The sequence below is a fragment of the Sylvia atricapilla genome, chromosome 18, assembly GCF_009819655.1.
Source record: "Sylvia atricapilla isolate bSylAtr1 chromosome 18, bSylAtr1.pri, whole genome shotgun sequence".
In the NCBI taxonomy this organism is placed as follows: domain Eukaryota; kingdom Metazoa; phylum Chordata; class Aves; order Passeriformes; family Sylviidae; genus Sylvia; species Sylvia atricapilla.
Window position 1 is genome coordinate 1,600,986 of NC_089157.1, and position 26,542 is coordinate 1,627,527.

The window sequence follows — 26,542 nt, forward strand, 5'->3', positions numbered from 1 at the left end:
AGAGAAGAGGGAAAAAGCACTTGGCTCCTGCCCCTGCTCCTGCTGGGGGCTGAGCAGGGTAGAAATTGGGCTCTATGAGGGACAGGAGTGGCAGCAGGGCAGAGTCATGGCTGCCAACAGCATTGGGACAAACCTCTACCAGGAGAACTGAGGAAATATATGGACTGATCCCTGGGAAAACACCAGTGCTTACAGATGAAAGCATTTGTGGTGCAAGCTAAGGGTGCTCCAGATGCTCTAGCTGAATTTCCTGGCTCCCACCCAAGGGGAACAACCACAATAATCAAAGAAAGAACAGAAAGGAATGCCTGGCTATCTGCAGAGAGCAGCGATTTTTTCCTACACACAGGGATGAAGCAAGTTTTGGAAGCACACATCATTTTCCCATTTCACCAAGCTGCAGTCTCTTCTCAATGCTGCCTGTGCAGAGATAACACGGCAGTATGGATGGCAGCTGAAACAACAGCTGTAATGATAGGATCTAAGGCAGCCCGAGTATTTCCAGCCTCTGAACTAAATTAACAGGAAAGGATTGACACTTATGGTTCCCCAACCAAGGAGCTGAAGAAAACTTTAGCAGGTGTTGAGGAAGCTATATAGGCTCATCCCTAAAGCATGCAGAGAATTGATTTATCTGATAAAAAAAATAACCTTTACAGTTGCATGAAATCTCATTTGATTTTTAAATAATTCAGTCTCCAGAACCAGGATAAAGTCTGCTTTGTAGGCACAGCCCATTTTTTAATGACTAAGAGGACCATGGCATTTGTTACCCCTGGAAGAGCTTCACAAGTGAGTCAATTAAAACATGCGAGTTCCTACAAGACCTCATAAACCCGTCCAATCCCCGAGAAGCAGAAGAATCCCCGAGGTCCATAAACAGAATTACCCCCAATAACAAATAGAGAGCTGGTTTTGAAGTCGGTGATCCTAGCCATTAACAGCTCCAATGACTTCCATTAGCGTTGACTCCTCCAGTCTCCACCAACAAGCCATTAATAAGAGTAATTTCTGGGTAAGCAGGAATTAATTGAATACAGTGTGTGCAGGCCCATAGGGCACCTCATTTTCCTGCCGTGGGAGTGCCCCTTGCACCTGGAGTGTCGAGGAATTGTGCTGACAGCAGCTCCAAGCCCTCCATCGGCAAAGCCAGCAGGCACCGAGGGAGGGAAAAGCCTCGCTGAGCTGCCAAGGCTTTGATTGCTTGGCTAAGAGCAGCTGGCACAGGGCTGGAGAGATGTGTAATGAAGTTAAATAGAGATGTGGGATGTGCACCCGAGTGGAAGTGGAGATACCTCGAGGAAGAGAAGACAGTGCATGACTACGAGGCCTTGTGAGCCCTGGGAAGAGCCCAGGGCAGATGAAGGTTTTCCAAGGAAAGGCTGTTTCATTGACTCAGGGATGCACACGTCTGTGTAAGCGCCCTTCTAAAACAAAGCCTAATGAATCAGACTCACACGGGGAAGGATCAAATGAGAAATTTCACCACAGAGCTGGTCTGTACCATTCGGCTGGAGTGAGACAGCTGGGCTACAGGGTTAAGGGGTACAGCACCAGTTTGCACCAGTGTGTGATGCAGAGAGCCCCTGGTGCAGCACCAGTGGCTGCCTGGACATGGGACAGGTCTTTGAGTCCCTGCATTCCCAGGAAACAACTCAGAAGAGATGCAAGAGATACCAAAAATATTTTACAAAACAAAAGGATTCCCTTCCTTCCTGACCTGGAGACCCGACACAAATCCATGCACATCAAAGAAGCAAAAATATGTGTGCCCTGGATTGACCTGGCATGGAGCCACAGAGGCTGGAAGGGACACAGGGTGTTGTCCACGGCTGCCCTATGCAGCCAGACAAGGGTGAGCTGCAACCAATCCCCAGATCTCCCACAGCCTCCTCAGGAGGTGAACGAGCACTGAGCAAGATCTCATTTTTGTACACAGGGATGGTCAAAGGAGCTGCCTCCAGACACTTGACAAATCTGCAGCTGCCATTCACCAGCAGCAAAACATTCAGCTGGGCTTGAAACTGGTGGAAATTGGGATGCTTTGGACCTCCAAGTCCTGGGAGCAAAGTACGTCTCATCCCTTGTCTTTCAAGGCAGTGCTCATGTGGGGATCCAGACCTGCTACTCTCCAGTCTACCCAGAATTTTGGACACCAAGCACCCTTGGTACCCTGAGATCTGGGCGCCAGCCTCTTACATCCCCACTGCCCAGTTCCCTTGCACCATTTCTCCAAGGAACAATCTGATTTTCCTCCCACATGGAGAAATCAATCAGTGGGTGTCATGACAACTAATAATTTCCAGTTACCTTCTTCCCTGCACACTGAATTCAGGCAGAAGCAGAAGTACATAAATACTATTTGAGTGACTATTATTAATGCTTGAACCTGCAGCCTAATGGTTGCTTGATGCTGGCAGGTTTTCTAACCCTTCACCTCCCCTCTCCATCATCCTGGATACCTAAAAATTTCATGTTCTGTGATGCTGATTAAGACAACCCTTCTGTTCTCAAGCCTTGACTGTTTACATAAATAGACACTTTAATGCATTTTGCCAGCAAGGTTTCCTTTGACTCCTTGGCAGATGGTTGATATTTCCAGGCTGCAGCAGCTATTAGATCGTAATGTTACCAGTGACAAGTCTACATCATCTGTACCCTGCTCTCTCCCCTGCAGCAGGATGCACCAGGAATTCAGCTGGAGGTACTGCCATGGGCTTAGGCTGCTCCTGTATCCTGCAGGAGTCTGCCCACCTTGGCTTGGGGCACTGTGGCTTTGTGGATCCCTACAACATGCAGCTGGGGGCCCTCCACTGGCTGCAGTCGTGCTGGGGGATGTCCTTATCCCCTTACCTTGAAAAACTTCCTCCTCTGGATAATGAGCTTTTCTGTTTGGATGCTGTCCCAGAGAGTCATTCCCCCTCGTCACCTCTCCGATATGCTCTAAAAAATTAACAAAAGGCTCCCCACAGGTCTGAACCAATTCTTTCTTCCTTCTTTCAGAGACACCAGGGTTTTGGATCAATATAGATGCGACTCCACACAAGACCCAGGCAGGGATTTGAACCCGTTGCAGCTTTGGGGAGGCCAGTGAAGGACTCTCCAGTCTCTTTCTTGTTATGTTAACAATGGCAAAACACCGCAGAGACGGCGGCTGAAATTCAAGTGCTATTTAAACAAATGAATATGTAAGATACAGTTCATACAATGCGAGTTCAGACAAGGAAACTCGGAACAGTCAGGAAGCTCAATATGAACCAGATTTTAAAAACAAAAACAAAACCCCAAAGCCCTTCCTCGAGGAAGCCCTTGCCGAATTCTTTCCCCTGCTGAGGAGTCCAGCATCACGCCTCATACTAAAGCCTTTGCTTTTCACTCCAAGGAAGGACTTGGAGGAAAAAAAGGAAAATAAAAGCAGCACATTATGGAACAGAGCCTGACTTACAGCCAGGGCTGGGGGGAAAGCAGCACAGAAACCCTCTGGTTTAGCAGCACATTTTACTCCTGCTCTATGGCAGAACAATCTTTTGCAAAGCTCCAGGTGTCTGAACCCGCAGTGCTGCAGAGGCTCAGCTTCCCCAAGGCAAATCAGTCAATTGGTTCAACAGTGTATTTAAAATCCCCCCGAGTCTGCCTTTAAATCACATTTATATTCCTCTACCCAAAGCTAATAGTTTCTACCTGCATTTTGCTTCATCTCTGTAGAAAAACAAGCTATTTAGCAGCCACATTAATAATACGTGGCAATCTGGTTGTCATTTCCCTGGTGGAAAATTTCACACTGCTGCCCAGGAGCCGCGGCGTGGCGAGTGCTGGGAGCACCTCACACTGTGCTGCCTCCCTCCCACTGCACCTAGAGTCAGGGGAACAGGAGGAGTTGGAGCTGGATGGGTGGGGTGGGGAGGAAACACAGAATTACACCCAGTCAGGTGTACCTACAGCTCAGGCATGTGCAGGAGCCACGTGGAAACAAGCTGGTGCTGAGTGAGAAAGTCAGTCAGCTCAGGTCAGAAAGAGCTTAGAGGAGGAAACCCGGCTCTTGAAGCCCCAGCCATGTGATGGCAAAATGTGTGGTGACAATTTACTGTGGAAGGTGGCCTATGGAAAAGAGTTGGGTTGGAAGAGGAGCTTCACCCAGCAGCCGTGGTCATGGGTGCTCAGTGTGCCCAGGTTGACTGATGGGTGAATACAAATGAACAGCAGGAGGTGGGGTCCAGTGTTTTCACACACTCCCAATTGCCACTCATTTGTGTGCCTTCAGAGAACCACTGTCATCTTAAATACCCCAACCTGGCCTCCTCTGGTCGCCACATCTGTTAAACAAAGGACTGAAAGGTTGTTTCAGGTCCCTCCAGGCTGCCTGTCCCAAGGTGAGATGTCAAACCTCCAGAGGAGCAAACTTATCTCCCTGACTGTATTGAGGATCTCAGCTCACCAGCTCCTGCCTTGAAGTCCAGGATGCTCTGGTGGTGCTCTGGTCCCATAGCTGCTGAATCCCACCCAGGATTGCTGGGGTCAGATGGGTGGGCAGAAGCCTCCTCCTTCTTGAGTAGCCTCCAGCCTGTCCTTCCTCTCAAAGAGGAGCAGCCCCTCTGCCAAGGGGCTGCTGAATAACACAAGGTTTCGACATGACACCCTAAAATAAGCCCTTAAAATATTTACCCTAATATAACCCACTGTGCCCAGGACAGAATGTGGAAAGCCCAAGAGGTAAATACTGTCTAAATAAGCAGAGAGCTTAATATAGAAAGCCATGGAGTCAACTACTCTTCAAGCACCCTCACATCTTTGCAAACATCAGTCAGTAAAGATAAATTTGACATGGTTGATCACTTACACTTTTAGGGAAAGCTCTTCTAAAAGAAAAAAAAAAGCATGTTTCAGTGTTTATAATCTCTGCAGGAAGGCCTGGCCCAGCATTTTGCCTCTCTAATTCCTGCTCTCATAACTGTCAGATTATGAAATTGCCGACTCTAAGCCTTCCGAGGTTACAAAGAAACACCTCTCTGTTCTCTGCCGCCACTTGGAGCAGATGAACTAATAAAAACAAGTTCTGCCATTCCCTCCAAATGCCTGGGAGAAAGGAATCTGGAACAGTAGTAGCTTCAAAATACCATTAAAGAAAGCAACCACCTACAGTGTCTGGAGTCCCCCACGCTTATCAGCTCCCTTCACCCTTGTTACCCAAAAACCACGCAAAAAATCTGCCTCTTGTCATCCAGATGTTTGCTGGGAGTCACCACTGGCCAGGGAAAAAAACAGAAACCTCCTGTCCCACTTTTCCCAAGGCAGAGAATTAAGGAGTTGTGTTGCACTTAGGCTGTTTGATGATGGGAGCTTGCTCAGCCCCCATTCGCAGATGGTCCCTCGGGTGGGAGCCCACACCAGCATCTCCCAAAGATGCTCCTGGTAAAGGGCAACAAGCTTTGACAATCTGCTCCTCGGGCAGTCACAGCAAAGGCACCGTGGATCTGCCTTCATCCTTCAGCCAAGGGAGAAATAAGTGTTTATTGGTTTCTGTGAACCACCTCCTCCCAGCTTCTTTGGAGATGATCTTCCCGAGATCATTTAATAAAGGTGGAATCACTCAAGCTTCCCCGCAGAGCTCCTACCAAGGGCAGCAAATGAAGGTGAAGCCAGCAGGATTTTGGAGTGCATCACTGTTTAATGTGTACTAAAAACAACACTTAGCCAGCCAGACTGCATCAGGGCATCAGGGGGAAGGTGCTGGCTGGAAGGGACACATTGAGCACAGCCCTGTCTCCCTGGCGCTCGGTCACTGAGGCATTAATGCCACAGGATGACAGGAGAACTGGGAGTTGATCTGCAGCCACCACTGCTTCCACCAGCAGCTAGGGGAGAAACACTTCTGCATACAACTCAGCAAACATGAAACATGCCAGGAAGGGAGAAAAGTGGAATCTCGACTTGAGATGCAAAGAGGTCCCAGCCGAGACCGCTGCTGTGTCTTTCTGGGAGCACAGAGCTCTGACATCCCGGGAGAAGCAACGTGCTGGGAGCTCTCAAGATTGGGAGAGGTCTATAACAAGGTTTTGCAGCATCTCTGCATCCCCACTCATAAACTCTTCACCCCAAAGGAAGCATGCACCTGCAGCCCCAAGACACGTTGTGCTTGAGGCAGGATCAAGGGCAACATGCCAGGCAGCCCCCAGCAGCAGCCACAAAACCCGTGTGAGGCAACAGCATTCAAGGCCTCTGAAAGCAGAGTTCTTGTCATCCTCATGGAGATGTTTCAAGAGAAGCATGGCAACTCCTTTTCTTAATGACTATATACAAGGAAAGCCCTCCTAGGTGACAAGTGGTGAGAGGCTGGAGCAGAGGCAGTCTCTTACCTGCAAGGACTTAGATAATTGAGTGAAGGAATAGCCAGTGATGAGCCTGTTTTGAACTCATCATGCTGCTGCTGGAGCATTCACTGAGGAGGCAAAGCCATTTGGTACCTCCTTTCCAAGGAGGTCCAATTGAATAGAGTTCCCTGCCTGCAGCTGCACTGACCCCAGAGCCCACAGAGCCCACAGCTGCCAGCAGCACCTCGAGCACTGCCAGGCCCATGCTGACCTCTCCTCTCCTTGGTCCCCTCACCACAGACCCCAGCACTACCTGCTGCTGCCCAGGGGACAGTGGTCTCAGCACGGTGCTGATCATCCCTGGCAGGGCTGGGATGCAGGAGCTCACATAGCCACACACCAGTCAAGGTGATTGCTGCAACCTGGAAGCAGGCTCTGAGGAAAAATCCTGCCTTATTCCATTCTGTGACCCTTCCCAGGGCATTCCAATGTCTCTCACCCCAAACCATCCTTCCAGCAGCTGGATTTGGACTCATAACCCCACCCACAACCCCTGTGCACGGGAGCTGCCAGGACAGCACTCACCTGCTCGTGGTACTCGATCCCCATGCTGAGCGTGTTGATGAGGATGGCCACCATAATCCCACGGCCAAAATATTTGCTGTCCACGATCTTGCGGAAGGTCTCGCACACCACGTGCCAGAAGGCCAGCACCAGGTGGGCTCTCCTGGGCCGGGCTCTGCCCCTCTGTGGGTCCCGCTGGTCACTGTAGTGGGCGTCCTGGGTGAACTCATAGACGCCGTCGCTGTCTGAGTCGGCGGTCTCATTGTCCGACAGCTCGGCCTCGCCCGCCAGCGCCGTCAGGCAGTAAGGGCAGCTCTCAGGGCTGCAGGAGCCACCTTCCAGCTTGGTGCAGGGGCTGGAGATCTTGCAAGAGCTTTGGCAGGGACCTGAAATGCCAGCAGAGCAGGGAAAGAGCAGCTCATCAGCTGGGACGGGGCGATAGGAAGCAGCCCTCGCCTCCTGTTAGCTCCAAGCCTTTACCCCTGAGAGGACATGCATTTCCTGATGGAAAAGGGCTTCTGCTGGGTTAAAGCCTGAGCTCCCCAAAGGCCTTCTCTCTGTTTATGGAGCTGCCCTCAGACAGATATCACCCGAGCCGTGGACCCTGAGCACGCCTCATTACATCTCCAGCCATTACAGAGAGAAGTGATGGGTTCCCCCAGTCCTGGCATGCTCCTGGCTGTAATTAGTGAAAGGACTGTTAGCAGCCTTCCTCCCCATTCCTCTGCTGATGCTCCACTGGCTTCCCTCTCCACACGCTGGCCTCAGTGGCAGCTGCCAGGTGTCTCCTGTGTGAAATACCAGCGGGATATTCCCCAAAATTCCCACTAGCTGACTGTGAGGAGAGACACAATATGTGTGCCTGACTCCTGTGCAGCAGCACCCAGCAGTGAGAGTGCAAACCCCCTGCTGAACCAACTCAGAACCCAGTTCTGTGTGCTCAGTCTCTGGTCAGTGCTGGGCTGGGGGAAGGACTTGGTCTCTTCCCTGCACGGCTTCTGGCTGGAAAGGTCAATGTGATTGCAGTGGTGTGGAAAAGGCACTGACTGCCTGGGAAAGCTTGGACAGAAACCTCCTGGAGGCTGAGAGTGTTTGAACTAGACTGGCCTGAACTCCCAAATTTCAAGATGTGGAGGGCAAAAGAGTGTCTTGCAGTGAAGATAGGAAAGCCGTGATCCAAGAAAGATGCATTCAGTGTGTGATTCTTACAGGCTTCCTGAGCAAATCACAGATTTTTAATACTCAGCATCTGTGATTGCCCTTGAGCATTCACAGAGCAGACACTCAATCTCCCTGAGCCTTGTGTCCCACAGGAGCAGAGCAATGCAGTGCTCAGGGGTGTGATGGAACTCGGATCTGGAACGTGTCCATCTGCAAGCTCTAGCTGATTTTGGGAATACATGATTTGGGAAGTGTTCCCTGTAATTGGTTTGGGAGTGGAGCAAAATCATGGAATTTTGTCCTAACATTTAATTTAAACCCACCCTCTGCAAAGTTTAAAGCCATTCCCTCCTTCCTGTCACTACATGTCCTTGTCAAAGTCCCTCTCCAGCTCTCTTGTACTCGTCTAATCTACAAGATGGGGATTGCAAACAAAATGGATTCACTGAAAACCCTCCTATCCCTTGCATTATTGCAGCAATGAAGTCTGGGAGGTTGAAACCTCTCTCCTAAATTTGGCTATAAGAGGCATTAGGTAGGTCAGAAGATTCCTGTTCATCTCACCTGGAAAACCATCGCCTTTCTCTGTAACGTGGACTGAAAAGAACCCTGCAAAAATTCAGAGAGAGAAAAAAATTAGGACAAAAATTGTATTTCTGGCAAGCAGCTCCAGATGTAGATCCAAGCCCAGCTCACCTGTGCTCTGCGTCTCCAGCAGCTTGTGCATGGTGCTGTACGGCCCAGGAGGGATGTTGAGGCTGGTCAAGGTGCTGCTCCCAGCCCCCACTGCTGCCTCCCCCAGGTTCTTCTCTTTCAGCATCTCATGGGAGGTGCTGGAGTGCACGGTGGGGTACACTTTGCTGCCCACCACGTTCTTGGGGATCCCTTCTGGGCTCGGCAAGCCGAGGCTCGGCTGCGTCAGGGACGAGCGGTAGCGCACTGGCTCAAAGTGGCAGTCGGCGTGGTAGATGCTGTGCACGGACTCGGTGTTGCTGGGAGAGGCACTGGGGGTCCCCAGCGAGTTGTGTGCTGAGGGAGGGAGCACCAGGCGGTTGGTCCCGTTGTGGAGGGAGCTGGTCTCCACATCACTGATCTCCGGGCTGGCCCGGGGCGCTCGCAGGTTCCCGTTGCCCAGGTGGTAGTGGTGGTGGTGGTGGTGATGGTGGTGGATGAGGTGGTGCACAGAGGATCTCTTCCTGCTGCGGCGCTTCCTGGCGTGCCGCTCAGCCCCTGCCTTGCTCGTGGGGCTGCTGAGAAAGCCCATCCTCACGCCTGCTGCCCTGTAGGCCTTCACCAGCTGCTTGCTGCCTTTCCGGGCAATGTAAACCAGGTACTTGAGGAGCTCATCATAGCAGCTGCCCGGCTCTGAGAAACTGGCAAGGGTGCTGGCGTTGGACAGGTAGCGCACGCGCTGCTCCTTCATCAGCTGGCTCTCACGCTGCTTTGTCTCCGAGAACTGTGTTGCTATAACCACCAGGCACAGGTTGATCATGAAGAACGAGCCCACCTAAGGGGACAGGACATCAGTGTGGCTGTGGCACCCCACAGAGAGCGGGGGCAAACCCCAGCCAACCCCACCACCTGTGTCACCCAGTGGGACCACTGGCCAGGCTGACTCACCCCCCGAATTCCCGCCCCAGGGACTCCCACACCAGCCCTCCTTGGAGGACGTCAGACATCAAAGATGAGAGAAGATTATTATGACAAAAATTTCTTGCTCTTTTAAGATGGTGTTTTTCTCCCTCTCTCCACAGACAGCAGTTGTAATTATCACAATTAGTGGCATTACGATGAATGCACTGAGCCTTCCTGATAGGAGCAGGTTTTTTCTGCCAGTGTGTGGGCAGCTTGTGAGCAGATCACTTTCCCCTGCTAACGGGATTTTCGGGTGACTGTTACGCAAGGGCATCAGCAGCCTGTACCCACAGCTTGGAGATTTTCTTTCCAACCAGGCTTTCATGAGGTTCTGCCTTTTGCAGAGCCCAGCCTGGATCACAGGGAATTACTGACGTGCTAACAGGCTATTGCACACAGCTAACATTACTAGCACGGCATCTGGAAAAGTACTGCTTGCTCTTCCTCTTCGTCATCTTGGGGAGGCTGAGAGCAAGGGTTTGTTTCTTTCTTGGGGAAGCTAATAGAAAAAAACAGCATCATGGACTAAACAACCATCTGCTTTCTCGTCAGGGTTTCAATCCTGGTTTGATGGGGAGCAGAAATCCCCACAATGACCTAACTGACAATGTGCAGCCATTTTTCTGGACTTAGACCAATTGTGTAGCAAGACAAGGACTCATCTCACTTAGCTACATCTGAGTGAGGCACCTAATGATCAGACTCTAATCTAATGATTAGAGTCAAGAGAGAAATAGGCGCATCAAGTCTGCAATGCATCTAATTTATTTTGGATGTCTACCTTCAGAGGAGATGAATCACCCCCCTTAAAGCACCTATTTTTTTCTCTTCATGATAAAGGGAGTCTAGACAACGAGCTCAGCCAGTCACTGTAGATAATTCTGCTTGCATAGATGAAGCCCACCATGGAGCCCACCCCATAGAAAGCTTTTGTTGGGTCCTTTGTGGGTGGTCTCAGATGATGTTGTGAAGTGTGGGTGGGCTGTGGGCAGTAATCTCTTCCCTCCTTTCTAAACATGCTCTCTGAAGTTTGGGACTGTTCTCCTGAAACATCCCTACTGCACTAAGGATCCAGCCAGATGGGTTCTTCAATGTGGAGGAATTTTTGGGCAGCCTTTCCCCTTTCTGGCACTCAGAAACTGACCAGGTGAAATTTGCCTGCTTTAAAACTTAAATTCAAGGTGGCAAGCAACAGAGAGAAGCTTGGAGAACAAGGAAAGAAGTAGTAGTAGAAGCAACAGCAACAACAGAAATGTATCTACCACCACTTGAGCACATCTTTCTTTCCTTCCTCGTGTTTGCAGCAAAATGCAGCTGCATCACAATTCCGTAGGGAATCTGTGTTTCTCCCAGCTGGCTGGTTGCTACTTCAGCTTTTATATTCACTGCATCTTCTGCCCTGTTCCTCTAGGTGACTGCACTATGCTCTCTCCAAATGCCAGGAGGAACCTCCCCTACTCCCCTAAGGCCACTCACAATGATCAGGAGGATGAAGTAGATGAAGTTGTAGAAGGAGTGGGCATCCATGACAAAGTACATGATGTCCACCCAGCCTTCCAGCGTGATCACCTGGTGGAGACAGGAAGGGAAAACAAACTCCTCAAGGCTCAGTTACAACAAAATGCACAGGCAATGTTTCTTCTGTCTGGGTCATGTCTGACACCCCATTGGAGGTGTCTTGGTGCAGTACAAGATGCTGAGGAGTCAGCTCTTCCTCCTCCCAATGCCAACAGCCACATTACGAGCTGCCTAGGCTGACTCCAGCCCTTTTTCAGCTGGACTTAAGGGCCACTAGTGCATTTTACAGAGAGAAGAGCAGTCTCTAGGCTCTCCCCCACACAAGCATCATCAGACTGCACACCCACAGGGTTTTGTCCATGCATGTGAGGTGGAGACGTTCCCAAAACAGGCATCATATTGTATCCCTTACACTTTGAGCACCTGTGCACTACTATGTAAGTGCAAAACAGCCCCCAGGAGTGCAATTACACAGGCCCTGGGAACACGTTGGGGTCAGGACCTGCTGTCACCTTGTGACAGCTGGCAGACAGGGCTCACCTGAAATATTGCAATCCAGGCATAGCCAATGTTATCAAAGTTGATGGCTCCCTTGAAGGGGTTGTGCTCCCCAGCAGAGCAGTTGGTGTAGTACTGGTTCCAGTTCACACAGGACGTGTTGGTGGTGTCGTTGTAGGAATAATAATCCAGGGTGCACTCCAGCCCCTCCTCCCTCCGTGTGGGGATGCTCCGGCAGTAGCGCATCCCGTTCTCCCGGGGCTGGGAGCAGATGAAGGGATTTTCATCTTCGTTCTCTGTCTGGTAATACCGCTCCAAATCCACCGTGTAGGGGCTGAAAGAGTCCACACAGGGCTGGGGTTTGCACACCAATTGCAGGCAATTTGGCTGGCAAGGAGATATCTGTAATAGCACAGTCTGATATCTCCTTTTCTGGATATTAAAGCTATTTTTAAAAGGAGTCCCCCTGGACTTACTGCAGCCCCACAGGGTGAGCTGATGTCCTTAACTGGGTTTTGACAAACTGAGGTAGTACACTTGGCAATCCCTCTGATGGCATTATGAAAAGTTGCTCCCTCTGGAAGCACTCTGGCTTTGACATTAGGAGGCTAAGAGAAGGATTCAGCATGACAGGGCTTCTCTGAAATGTCTTTGCTGCAGTAAGATTGACATCAGTCAGTTTAAGTTCCTGTATGTCCTGTCCTTCTGGAGATGCTGAGAATTGTTTAGGGAGACTCTGTGTACAAGGACTTCCCAAGATTCCTAAAAATCAGAGACAGGGCCTTCATCTGCATTTCACCGTGTTAATTCAGCCCACAGATAAGCTCTAAATTCCCTCTGAGGGTGGCCTTACAACAGGCAAAAATACTCTTCAGGGAGGTGAAACAGCCCATGGCCAGTCAGAAACTGGCTCCTTGCTCTGCACACACGATCTCCTTAATGCTGCCAGGACTCCCACTAAAGCTTGCGAAGATATTTTTAAGCCTAGTTCAGCCTGGTTAATTCCTGCAGAATTGCCTGTAATACCCTTCAAAGCCTATCTAAACCCCTGGAATTCTGGCTCAATTAAACAGCACCCAAACCTGTGACTCTATTCGATTTACTCAGCGGTGAAGCCAACCCCCTGCTCTGCTGACATTTACTTTACAGGGACGTGTCCTTGTAATGACACTTCCAGCCACCCTTTGAGGGCATGACCTGCAAGAGGGATGGAAGTTGATTAGGAGGTGAGTGGGAGAGTTGGAAGGTGCCTCATGCCAGCCTGGCCACAGCAGCAGCAGCAACACGGTCCTGCTGTGTACAGAAAAGAGGCTTTGGGCTTGTAGGATTCCAGCCAGATCCACCCTGGAGAATCAGCAATCCACCAATTCTGCCACAGGCATGGCAGGACTTGGCAGAGCCATCAAGGACTTGCAATCACCTGCTTTTCTCCAAGCATTGAAGGGATGGAGCAAAAAAGCAGGTAGGTAGAACAGGCATGGAAAGAGGCTGTCAGCCACCAGGTATTTCAACTACTGTCCAAACAGTGCTACATGGGGTCAGAAAACTGATCACAACAGTTCTTTTGGCCTTAAAATTCAAGGATCTGTGAAAGTTAACACTTTGGGATAGGCACTATCTCTTGCTCTGAGGCTGAAAGGTATCGAGCATCAGAAATGCACAGTAGTTCCATTAGCTTTTCCTGGGGTTTAGGTGGGACTACAAAAGTGGCAATAAACACCACCAGGTGCTGGAGGGGATTCAGGCCTGGGCGTCTCTGCATCGAAAAAGTGACGCATTAATGATATGCTGAATATAGAAAGCCTGAACTCCCATTCTCAGAGGGGTTTTTTGGGAGGCTTTTAGCAATCAAAGAGGTTCCCAAGTGCCAGGTGAGAGTTAAGAACAGCCTGCAAATGCATATGACAGATTGTTACAGCTCGGTCTGTTCCCACTGTGTGTACCCAAGTAGGACTGATGGTGGCATTTAGGAGCAGGGAGCATTTACAGAAGAGAAGAGGTTTTTATGGAGGAGATCCTGGAGGGACAGCCTCCCTCCAGCTGTGGAGACACTGGTGCTGCTTGCACAGACTCACATGCTGAAGTTCTCAGGGAGGAAGCAGCGGTTCCTGAGCAAACCTGCCCACAGCTGGACTCCCACAATGCCAAAGATGAAGAAGACAAAGAAGCAGAGGAGGAGGACGTTCCCCAGCATGGGCAGCGTGTCCAAGAGCAGCGTCACCAGGATGCGCATACCTGAGGCAAAGGGAAAAGTTCACGTTGAATTTTCCTGTTCCAGCTGACCTTTTCCTCCTGGTCCTCCTGACCTTTTCCTTTCCACTGGTACTTTTCCACCTGTATTTTCTTCTATTCTTTTCCTTTCTATCATCACCCACATGTGGCTTGTGAACAGTCACAGCTTCCCATCCCCTTTGGCTTCCCCCCAAATCCCCTGGAACACCTCCCCTTCATTTGTGCCTTGCTCCTGGATCTGACCTACCTTCCCTGCTCCTCAAATTCTCTTCTCCCAAGTTTTCTAGCAATTACGTTTCCTTTCTTCCCTCAGATTTAATCCTGATGCTCTCCTTTGCTCAGTCGTATTTCTTTCTCCACTCCACTATTTCAAAATTCCCTTCCCTTCCTATTTCCCCTCATCTACCCTAAATGCCTTCTCTTCCTTAAAACACAGGACTCTCTCTGGCAGTTATTTCTCACAAGTTCAGGAACAGCCAGTTCTGTAACAAAGACAAATTGATGGTGACTTCAGCTTGACATTTACACACAAAAAAATTGATTTCATCTGACATCGCTGTAATATTCTGCCCATCTCTCACTCTCCTTCTTTTCACATGTTCTGCATTCTCTCACTTGCTTATATTGACTTTTATCTAAAGAAAGCTTTACTGTTGCACCCTTTACTTTGACACTTCAGGAAGACTTTTTTCTCTTATCCTGATGCTGTCACCTTCTCTCTCAGGGTTTTTCTTCTACTCCTTTACTGGGGAACAACCACCTTGTGTCAACTCCTGATTAACTAAAATTACTCTCTGTGGTTATTGCATTGATCATCATACAAAGCTCATTTTTTATTTTTCCCACCTTGCATTTCTATCCATCTAACTACGTTGCAAAGAAGACAAGATAAATTACCCAGGATTTCAAAACACATTAAGCGAATTACATCTCCAGTTAGACAGTGGTGGATAAATTCAGCTGTCCACCAGTTCAGCAGTGGGGATAAAAAAAAACAACAAATCACCATTGCAAACAGGATTCTCAAGCTTTTGTAATGATTGAAACATCAGCAGCAAAGCCAGATTAAGTTCAAGAGTCAGGAGCAGGAAAATAAATAAATCCCAGGCACTTCCAGCATCAGCAGAGAGAACTGAAGCTGATTAGTTCTCATCAAGGCATCGGGCCAGTTCAGAGAGGGGAGTGCAGACTCTGATTTAATTTGGCTAAAACAGTACTGGATTTGATGACCAGGATTGTAGGACCAGGAAAAGGATGCTTCTGGTGCAGTTGTAGTGGCATTTAACATACCTGATCCATACAGCATGTGAGAGGGATGGTGCTCAGTGTCCCTCGTGGAGCACTGGGATTTGCCCAGCATGGGGCAGTGGGAGGGTTTGTGATGGCCAGTGCCCTCTGGGGCTGGGCTGTCCTGCAGCAGCAGGCAATGCCACTCATTGCTTCCTAAAGCAGCGCTGAGACCCTTGTCCATGACCTGGTACACAAGGACTGAAGAGCCACTGCCCATCCCACCCAGGTCTGCTTTGGAGATGCTGGGGTTTTGGGCTGTATGGACCAGCTCTGGGGTCCTCAGCACCTTCCAGGGGGCTATCTCCAGGCACAAGAAGATTTCCTCACCCCAGTTTCTCCAGGGAAGGATGGAGTACCCCAGAGAGGGTGGGAGCAGCATGGCTCAGCCCCCACTGCCAGTAGTCTGTACTGCCTGGCAAAGTCAGTCAATCCCTATCACCTGCAGCCCTTTAGCAGCCTCCTCACACCCTCTTCAGATGAGAAAGGAAGGTGTCTGAAGACAGTCTTTGATAATTTATTGACTCATCTTTGATAACTTATTGACTCATCTCTGACGCCAGGTGTCAAAAGGAACCCAGACAGTGGTGGTAGGACCCAGCACTGCCAGGCTTGGGCAAATGTTTGAGCTGTGGTGTAAGATCAAAGCATCTGGGTTTGCCCTTCCATCTTGGGGACACGGATGCAGACAGCTGGCCCCAGTAGGGAGGAATAAGGCTGTGACTTACTGGGGACCCTGTTGATGGCCCTGAGCGGCCGCAGGACTCGCACGGTGCGGACAGCTGAGAAGCTGACGTTCTGCAGGTCCAGGGAATACTCCAGCATCCTGAGAGAGACACAAAACCACAGAGGAGGGTCATGGATCCAGTGGAGAAATGTTAGATTATCAAACATTATAAAGCAAACATCAAATGCCAAGCACTCACAGAGGGACTTGTTACTGCATCTCTCCCATCAGGAAAGTTTGCCAGAAGAATTAATTAAGGCTTGTTTGCATGTCAGGATAAAGTCAATGAGGGGGAATGTGATACACCAGCTCACACAGCCACAGATCTGTCTCTCTGTCTCTCTCTCTCTCTTATGCTTTGGTTACTGTTTTTGTACAGGGCCAGGCAGAAGCTTCTGAAAGTCCCTGCACATTCCAGAGAGGAAATTTCCAGACATAGCCCAGTGTTTATCAATGTTACAGATACTGCAAGGAATCTGATTTTGTTGTGCTGAGCACCACCACAGTCCGGAAAGGAAGAGCATCTCCTGGTGCACACCCCTCTGTGGGCCACAGGACTCTGAGCTCTGCTGCCTCTGCCCAGCAGAGACCCTTGGCAGGTAGGACCAAAACTGGTGACACTTGCAGATAAAAAATGGGGCTGACATGGACCTAGGAACCTCCAGTGTTCCCACTGTTTGACAGGGTTATTTCCCAGCTCAGGACATAGAGGAGCAACATTCATAGGACTTAGTCTTAGGATGAATCTGGATGGCTGCAAGGCCGTGGGGTGCCCCAGCACCTCTCACTCCTTTCATGGCACCTTTGCTCAGGTACAACAGAGTCATCAGTCACAACACCTCCAGGACTTTGCTCTCTGGCTGTGGGAAGATCCAAGAGCTCTGTGCAGATTATTCTTGAAGAGGAAGAGCCAGGCAAAGGTAAGGAAGACAACCCTGAGGCTCCCTGAACAGTCAGGCTCCTACTGCCACAGGCAACAGCATATTAATCTCTTCCAAAAATGACCATATTCCATCTCCAAACAAGCTGGGTGGTTCCCTCTCTCTGACTCTGATGGCTAGAAGCCTAATTTCCAGCCTGAATTTATTCAGGACAAGCTCATATCCATTTGTTCTTACGGCAGCACTGTCTTTAAAGTAGCTTCTCTAGCTGTTATTTGTCCCTGATGTTTACCCACCCATGTATTTACAGAGGACAAAGCACATCTCCTCTCAGCCTTGATTTTGCAAAGTCAAACAAATCAAGTTCTTCCAGCCTCAATCTTACAGACAAGCTCTCTGCTTCTCAGTCACAACCTTCTTCCACACTTGCCCAGTCTGAATTAATCTCATCTGATTAGCATCAAGTTTCTGGAAGAAGTTTTGGTCACTCCTTGCACCAAGGCATGAGTGCTGTCCCTTTCCTCCCTGCTGGAAATCCCACAGGATCCATCGGTGCTGCGTTGGGTTTGCCATGGCTGCAGCACACTCCAGGCTTCTCTTCTTGCTGTGATCAGCCAAACCCACCCTCCTTCCTCCTGGCCTCCTGCAGGTGAGGGCTGCCTCAGGGTGCAGAAGGCTCCACTTCCAGCCCCCAGATAAACACCTCCATGTTCAGTGCAGTGAGGCTTTACCTGATAGGCTCTAATGAGAGTGATGATGATGATCAAACCATGTCTAAGATCAAAACAACCTCAACTTTCCCTCTCTGCTTAGCTGACCCTCACAGCAAAGGGACGGTTCCAGGAGATGGAGGTTGGGCAGGCACAGATGGAAAGTAGGAAATTGTTCTCAGCGCTGACCAGAAAGGAAGGCAGTGTGTTCACAAAATCCCACCTGACCTGGGGGTAGAAAACCAGCCCCTTGCTCAGTGCACAGGACTCCCTGCCCTGGGCAAGCTTTGGCTTAGGTGAAGAGAGGGGCAGTGGTTTCCCTGGCTTCCATTGCATCAAGTTTCACTTGCTGTCCCAAAAGATTTCTGTGTGCTTGACGATATTCAGGTAAAAAGCCCGTATCAAACATACAGCTTTTCTTTCATCCATTATTAAAACAGAGGCTGCCAGCAAAATTCAGAGCAGCATGTGGCTACATGCAGCAAGACAAACCATTTTCTGATTAATGACAGCTCCAGATGCACTCCCAGAGATGTGAGTGCTTGTAAGCTGCAAAGGACGTGCTGTAAAATGCATTTTGATTTAGCTTATTAAAAAACAATTATAATACCAAATTTAAAGGAACAAGCTGAACAGCAACCCAGAGGCTTAAGCAAACACTTAAACACCAAGACCAAGAGCAAGAAGGTGTTCTCCTGCCTGTGTTGCTGGACACTGCTAACAGAACTGCCAAGATCAGCCACAGACAGACTACAGGGTCCCTGGTGGTAACCAACAGCTCAAGTGCTTTGAGAGAACTTAGTATTAGAGAAAAAACATCAGTAAAGCTCAATCACCAAAGAGCAAGTCCAGTGAGAGCACCAGCAGCCCTCAGCTCTAAGGTCAATTCCCAAGGCAAGGGGAAGCACAGGAAGAATCAATCCACAGCCTTGGCAAGGGAAGATACTCAGGGAGAGCAAATGTCAGGATGTCACCAGCTGGTGAGATGACAGGTACATTTACCAGCATATAGAGCATTTATGCATTGGAAATCTGCAGTGTAAAAGGCTCCTGATGAAGCCTCAATTCAAATGTCATCTCTGCTCCGGGGGGAAGGCACGATGCCTGTCAGCGCCGCTGCCACCAACCTGGTGCCCAGCCAAGTTAAAGGCTCAGAGAGAAACTCAGCATTAAATAGGACGGATTCACAGCTCGTCAGGGTGATCAGCAACCCCCGATCACTGGAGTTATTCAGAAGGAAAACGGAAATATTTAGGACTTTCTAAGAATAAAAGTGGAGCATCTGCCAAGCCAGACGTACAACGGGCTGCTGGTGGGAGGCAGAGAGGGAGCTGATGCAAACTTTTGGCAAATGCTTCTCCAAGCAGGAAAACTCCCAGAGCTCAGCTGACAGGCAACAGGGATGCCTCACGATGGACCAGGCAGGTGAAACTCATTCCTAGTCCACCTGGAGACAGTGAGTTGGAGCATGCTGGGGTTTCTCTCATGTAAAACCCAATGCACTGGGAAGGATTGCCCTGAGTGCAGCACCAGGTGGCAACCCTGAGGAAAAGGGGCTTTCAAAAGTGATGCTCAGGCCATCACAGGAAGGGATCAAGGGGCTCTGCTTACCCAGAAAGCCTCTAACAGAGCACAGAAATTCCAGTGAAGTCCTTTCCACATGTGGCCAGCATTGCTTCTCTGAGTCACCCTGCTCTCAGCCCTGACTCTGCTCCCATCGCCAGGATCACTCCTGCTCGGCAAGTAGAAGATGTGAAAACCCAGGGGAGTCACACACAGAGTTTCTGCTGAGTGTTTGAGGAAAGCTTGAACACTCCCCTTTCACAGCTGTGTGCTGGGGATGCTGCACAGCCAGGGGATGTGACCAAGGTCGCATGAGGAACCGGTGGCAAAGCAGCAGTGCTGCAGGCACGGCCACCCCCGAGATCTGCCCAACCCCTGCACACTCAGAGCCCTGCACTGCTAGCGAGAGATAGGCTGAGATTTATTCAGCGTTAAAAACCTTCCAAAACTGGCTATATAGACACCCTTTATCTACAAAGCGCAGCCATCAGCGGGTGATATTAAGCCATCGTGCTGGAAAAGACAAGGGGAAATTATTTAGGTGGCGTTGTATCTTCAGAAAGCTGGGATGAAATTTCCCCCGGCTCTTGCCAGCTTGGCTGTGCTCTGCTTTCACTCAGCGGTTGTGTTCGCAGCCTTGCGAGTCTCACCGCACTCGTGGGTGTTGCTTAATTTTAAAAATACTCATTTCAATCAAGCTGAAGAGAAAAAAAAAAGAATAGCACACAGAGAGCATGAACCCCACAGCCTGCTGGATCTGGCTGCACCATGTGTCCCAGCCAGGACACTTGACTAATGAAGCTTCTGAAGCAGCAGCAAGTTCAGCTGCAGAACTGAAAGAAACTAAAGAATTATCTTTTTTAAAGTCCTAAAACTTTAAAAAAACTCACAAAAAAAAAAATCCTCCAAGCTTTTCACAGGTGGATTTGAGTCAGCTCAGCTGTGAGGGAGACTGCTGAGGGCTTTCTTTTACCCAGCAGGTTTCTGTGAGTCAGGGATGCAGTTTGTTCAGGATGCTCTGCTCCAAAGGCTGTGGGAAGGCAGCATGGAGCCCAGAGCATCCACAGCCATGGATTTCATCTGTGCCCAGGTTTAGGCTACCCTTTACCCACCCCAAAGTAACTTAAAACATTAAATTGCACAGCTCAGCCCCAGATATTGAATTCCTGGAGGTTCATGATGACGAGTATTGGCTTGATGTTGTTCTGGCACTTCTGCGCAGAGCACAAAGCACCTAATTTGGGATTAGTCAGGACACAGTGGGGGCACGGAGGAGGCTCTCGGTTTCCAGGACACTCATATCCATCCTGGAAAGGCACCTGGCACCAGGTTTGGTGCAGCTTTCCCTGCGGCCCAGAGGGGCTGTGGCTGTGGCAGCAGCTGCACATTGGGTAATGGCACGTGCAAATCAGCCTCTTACACGGGCAGTTTCACCCCGATGGTCACTTGGGGTGGCCAGGCTGCACACAGGGCACTGCTGCCACATCCTCACGTGCTGCTCCTTGGCTCAGACGGCTCCACAGAGGCAGGGGGCATGAAAAAGCAACATTCATCCTGCCTCCCTGTTAATTTTGGGTTTTGTTAATTTTTGGTTTTTTGTTTTAATTTTTTGGTTTTTTTGTTATTTTTGTCCAGTGGGATTCTGCAGCAGGGGCTCCTGTAGGCAGTCCCACACCAGCTCTTTCTCCCCTGTGTCTGAACCAGGCAGCTGAAACAGCCCCTTGATCAGCCTTGTGTAGCTAAAATGCCCTTCAGAGGAGTCCTGCCTGCCTGGGGAGCAATCTGGGGCTGTGGGGTGAAGGCCACATGCTGGAAGCTTCACCCAGAGCACCCAGCAGGTATCTTGCTCTGGCTGCTGCAGCCATGGGATCACAGCTCCCTGCAGAGAGCCGGCTGGCACCATAGCCCTCCTTCCAATTTCTGAGCTAAAGAGCTTTTCAGACTGCATCCAGATTTAGATGGAGCAGGGTTGAAGTGGGGGCTGTGGCATCCCTTTCTCTCCTGTCACCGATGAACACAACAGGGTTTCCTGCAGCCTGTTTCATCCCTGAAATTCCCCACTCAAAACCAGGAGGGAGAAAGACATCCTTAAGGTTATTTATGAAGGCTTCAGTGGAGCTCATTGTTTATTACAGCCTTCAACAGAGAGAGAGAGAGAGAAAAAATCATAACAAACATTAGAAATATTCAGGAAGCAAAGAGAGAAAAAGAAGTGGTGTCTGTTCCTGAATTAAGTAGCCTGCCAACCACCTCCAGCCCCAGCTCCTTTTCAATCATAAGCAAAATATTCCAGAAGTGTTTAAGTTTCCTACAAAGTCTTTGAAGAGGCTCGTTACCATTACAGTGAGCAAAGCACAAACAGGGCTCCTTAATCTTGGCCAAACAACTGACTGAGCCTGGAGTAACCACAGACCCACACAGCACAGCTCAAAGAGGGGATGATGCACAGCCCTGCTTGGTGGGGAGCAGAACGTGGGCACAGGAAGGCAGGGAGGAACCCCATGAGCTCTTACAGCTCCAAATTATCCCCTGGTGTAAAGTTCTCTCACAGGAAAACAATAAACCGTTAGAGGTTTTTGTTGTTTGGGGGTTAGAATTATAGAATAAAATCATAAAATCTCCTGAGCTGGAAGGGAACCACAAAGATCAAAGCCTAGCTCCTGGCCCTGCACAGGATAACTCCAAAATCACACCATGGGGTTTTTTTCATGAGGATGGCTTAAAGCCCGTTTCAATCTACACAGATGCAGAGGTTCATGGAAGTCCTTATCTGAACAAAGCCAGAACAAGCTGTGTTCCTGCAAGCTGCTGGGACTGCAGCAGAGTGTGGGGCTGGCTCCAGCTGAGCAGAAGGGAGATCTCAGTCTGTGGCTACCCTCTTCCCACAGACTGAGCAGAGAAGGTGTTCCTGTGCCCTGCAGGAAGATAGTGGATGCTGGGTCCTTCAGTGGCCAGGGAGGCACCAAATCAGGGACATCTCCATTCCCACAGTTCTGGCTCACCAGCCCAAGCCCCAGTCAGCGTTAAACCGAAACCACTTCTGCATATTTTGGGATGCAAACAAGCATCCATCCTCAGTACATCTGTGTCTTTTGCTGGGAGACGTCAAAATGATATTGAATCATCTTTAAAGGGCAAGAGCTGCTTGCAACGCCTGTTAACCTTCAAAGTGTTCTCTCATGAGCAAACACCCCAAATCCCCTCCTCTAAAAATAATGCAACATAATTATGCTATTCATCACTTTTTTTTTTCCCCTCCTCTTTTTCCCCATGTAACTCTGTAACCTACAGCCAAAGCCGTGTTTCCCTAAGCAGAGTTTTGATAATACAGCATTATTCTCATCTCCGGCAAGTTTTACTGTAATTACAGAGATGTGTTGCAGACATTACACACTCTACAATTAGCACTAATTGCATTACATTGTCACAAAGAAGTCATTTACTCTCCACGAGTCCATGAGATTGGTCTGGACAGTTTAACAGAGATGAGAAACCCTTAATGGCATCCCATGGAAGTGGGCAGCAGGAGCAAGAACAGCATCCAAGAGGCTCTCACAGACCTCCAAAAGGCAGATTTGGGGCAAAAATACACAAAAAGGCTTCTCCACAGTGATAACTTCTGCCAGGTCTAGAAAGTTCTCAGAGAATGGGGAAGATGAAATGCTACAAGTTGTGATTTCTGGGGAGGGGTGGGGGGCAGTGTGGGTTGAAGCCTGCTCTAACCTGGTGCTGGCTGGGAAGGATTTCTATGGATGCTGTGCTTGTGGGAGTGCACAGCCCCAGTATGACACGCTTTCTCCACATGATGCCCCACAGATATATTGCCTCTCCTCTCCCCTGACATCCCTTTCTGCAGCCCATGGGAAGGGAAGTGCCAGGAGAAGCAGGAGAGCTGGAGCTCAGGGTCCTGCTGGGTGCTGGGGAGCTCACACTCTGCTGCTGCTTCCCTCCTCCCATATCTGGAACATAAAGGGCAGAGAAAAAATGTGAAGGCAGAAACAGAGTTGCTTCATTGTAGTCACCAGGGCCACCTGGAAACCTCAGTCTCCTCCCCTGGCATTTCACTGGGGAAGCTGGTGGAGGCCATTACGTGAGACCTCCATACAAACATGGCTTTATCTGGTATCTGAGCAAATGCAGCTGGGTTTTGAGGACTGCCCTGGCACACACACTCCAGGGCCCCCGTTTGCCTCTGGCCTCTTTCCTGACACCTGCTCAGATGCAGGATTCCTCCATGCAGAGCTCAGCTCACCCCTTGCCCCTGTGCTCTGCTGTGAGCACCACGGGCTGGGTGCTCATTGGGGTGGTTTATTTGGCCCATCTGGGAACCAAGGAGCTGCACTAAGGTCTACCTGAGGAATTTCCCTCCATCTGCTTGGGATTTGACCCTGCGGTACTTTTATCCCTTACTGCACTTTTTAACCTTTATCTCAGGTCTACTAAGGGCTTGAGTCCTCTATTGTTTTCTCTGCTGCAGCAGTGGCCCATTCCTGCAGCCCCTTTGGCTTTCCCTGGCCCTCCAGGACAGCAGCAATGCTCTGAGCAGGATGCAGTGCTCCAGGATGGATGGGCTAGGATTGGAGAGAGCACAAGGGCACAAAAAGGAGCAGAGAAGCCAGTGCTGGAGGAGGAGAGGCTCTGCTTTGTATTTAAATCCAGTTTGATCCTTTGCCAGCTGAACTGGTTTTGATGGGGCCCAAATGAACAGCTCATGCACGTGAAGGAAAGAGCCATCACTTAGTGAGGGGTAAAGCCGACCTGGCAGAAGGCATGAGAGGGTCAGGCTGCCGTGCTGCAAAAAACCTTTGCAGCAAAAAAATGTCTCTGCGTGTTGGGGACGGGGGAGCAGCTGCTGCAGGGGGGATCTGTACCATGATGTGGCTCTGCCCAGGGAGGAGATAACTCTCACATATCCAAACACTTGCCCAGGTGCAGCAGGAGGGCAGAGAATTCTTTGCTTAGGCAAAGGGAAGTGTGATATTTTGGCATAGGGATAAGGATGGTCCCTGCTGCTGTCCCTTTAGAGTGAGGTCCTGTCACAGTGGGGTCCCCACAGCAGGACATCAGGGACAAGTCTGGCTCCAAAGGCTTTGCAAGATCAACAGGCAAAGGCAGGGCCAGGCTGGGAGGGCAAGGTGGCAGCACCTTGGCACAGGGGAGTTGGGAACAGCCCAGCATCCGTGGCCACGCTATCCCAGATGGGATGTCTGGCCTTGCTTGGGTTGGGCTCTTCATCATGATTAATTCCAGTATAAGACACGGTAAACAAGAAGAAATAAAGGTAGCTTAGCAAGCTCCAGCCCTTGGGTGTGCTGCTGGTGTCTACAGCCCTACTGGACCTGACTGGACCTGTGGCTCCTTCTCATCCCACATCCCATCACTGCTGTTCCTAACATTGCTCCAACATTTCAGGAGGAAACCCTGAGCCTTCTCCTAAACTGAGGAGCCAGGGGCTGGTGGGGCTGGAAAGTAGGAAGTTGTGGCTTCCTGCCACAGGAGGACAGGCTTATGGGGACAATGAGAGCTCCTGGGTCTGAAGCTCACTGCATCTTTTGACCTCTGCAGCAATGCATTTTTCAAGCCAAGGATGAACTGGGCTCTTGGCAGCTCCGTTTTACTTTCCCAGCTGAGTAGCAGAAGCATGGGCCATGTCTCTGTGAGGCCAGCAGTGGACCATAAGTAAAACTCATTAAGGTGTTGCCCGTTCTTGGGCAACACTAAATCCATGCCAGGCAAACAAGCTGGGAGGGGTGTCTGCTTCTTTCCAAGAAAATCTAGTAAATTTGATCCCTAGCTCTATCAAAAAAGGCAAACCCCCACTGTTTTCCCAAAAGTCTTGGGGCAGGGAGGAGAGGGCCAGCAAGAGATTCGTGTGTCAAAGAAACTCAGCTCACTGGCCAGTGGCCAAGGACCTTTCATGTGGATTTCCAGCCTCCACCAGGAGACTCTCAGATGCCTTTAATTCAAACCAGGTGCCTCTGAAAGGAAAACACTCAGAAAGGCAAACTGGATCACTTTCCCTCAAGAAAAAAAATACATAGTAATGAGGGCAATCGTGTGTTTCAGCTCCTTCCTGGCACACCCATCCATGCTCCCAACTGCCCACTCCAACCATGGAAACTGAAACCTCTGGTGGGCTGGAGGGAGGAGAGCCAAATCCAGTGCCCAGCAAAGGAGCCCCAAGGCATGGGCTCCTCAAAATCCAGCACAAACACCTTTTGTCACCCTGCCCTGCCCTCTCTGTGAGCTGAGCATCAACTTTCTCCCAAACTGCTGAGAGCAGAGGGGCAGTGGCAGCTCAGGAGTGATCCCTGCTGGGATGGATGACACCAATGACAATGACACAGCCAGCCCTCAGCCCTCACTGCTGCAAACCAGCTGCTCCCCAAATCCAGTGCGTGCCGAGCCCAGCCATAAATAACAACTGAGAGACTCAGGAGGAAGGGGACCTGCCTCCCCAGACCTACCCTGCAATGACAATGAAGAAGTCCAGGCGGTTCCATGTGTCTCCCAGGTAGCATTTCTTCCCAAAAATCCCCAGCGCAATCATTTTGACGATCATTTCCACAGCAAAGAAGGCAAAGATGAAGTCATCAAAGCTCTGCAAAAGAAAGGAAGGGAGGAGGGATGCTCTTGCACACTTGCACCAGGAGAGGGAATTAAAAACCTGAGTCCAGCAAGGTCTCCTCTTGCATCTCTAAAAGCTAAATCCCTGGAAAGAAGCTGTGCTGAGAGCAGCCCTGTGTCTTCCCCAGCCCAGTTGGTCCAACAGCACCCATAGTGCCAGGATAATGGGAAAAAATATATTTTCGGCTTTGCTTTCACTGACTACTAGATGGCTGGCCTTCCTCAAGCGCTCCAAGAAAGGCTTGGCTAGGCTGGGGCTGGCACAGCCTGGCAGGGGCATTGCCTGATCACTGCACGTTCTCATCCAAGCACCAAACCCAGCATTTTCCAATTGCTGAAGGGACAGACAGTGGGGCAGGACCTGCCATGTGGGACACAATGCCACCACAGCTGCAGTCAGCTCAGTCTTTCCCTCTCCACATCAGCCTGAGGCTGCTGTTGAGCTTCCAGCAGGGCTGGGGCCATACCTGGAGGATCCTGCAGCGGGGCGAGTCGCAGGCAATGTCTTCGCAGGGGTGGAACATGCCCAGTGTCACGCAGTTGAGCAGGATCACCAGCATGCTGACCCTCTCAAACCACCTGCACACAGCTGTCAAGGAGGCAACAGACCCAGAGGTGCATCCACAAGAAGCCACAACCGAATTGGAATGGTTTTCCTGGTCTTTAAGGCCAAGAGCAGAGCAGCTTCCCTACATTAGGCTATATCTGGGTTTACATGTTTAGGTACCCACACATGTTCTCCCCGTGCTGCCATCAGTGGCTACAGCTGATGTGAAAACCACTCTGAAATGGAGGTTGCATGGCAAGAGTGCTGATGTGATGGATTAAAAC

General features: G+C 50.0%; 1 protein-coding gene across 3 annotated transcripts in view; it reads right to left on the reverse strand.

Moving 5' to 3' along the window:
- Positions 1-26,542, reverse strand: part of CACNA1G (calcium voltage-gated channel subunit alpha1 G) — a 143,004-nt gene that overhangs the window by 72,385 nt on the left and 44,077 nt on the right. For all 3 annotated transcript variants that reach the window (XM_066331921.1, XM_066331922.1, XM_066331923.1), the window contains exons 2-10: positions 26,179-26,290; positions 25,552-25,685; positions 15,932-16,029; positions 13,760-13,919; positions 11,727-12,018; positions 11,145-11,237; positions 8,730-9,540; positions 8,598-8,642; positions 6,894-7,258 (exon numbers count right to left, since the gene is read on the reverse strand). In XM_066331921.1, coding sequence (XP_066188018.1) covers positions 6,894-7,258; positions 8,598-8,642; positions 8,730-9,540; positions 11,145-11,237; positions 11,727-12,018; positions 13,760-13,919; positions 15,932-16,029; positions 25,552-25,685; positions 26,179-26,290 — 2,110 coding nt within the window. The remainder of the gene's footprint in view (positions 1-6,893; positions 7,259-8,597; positions 8,643-8,729; positions 9,541-11,144; positions 11,238-11,726; positions 12,019-13,759; positions 13,920-15,931; positions 16,030-25,551; positions 25,686-26,178; positions 26,291-26,542) is intronic.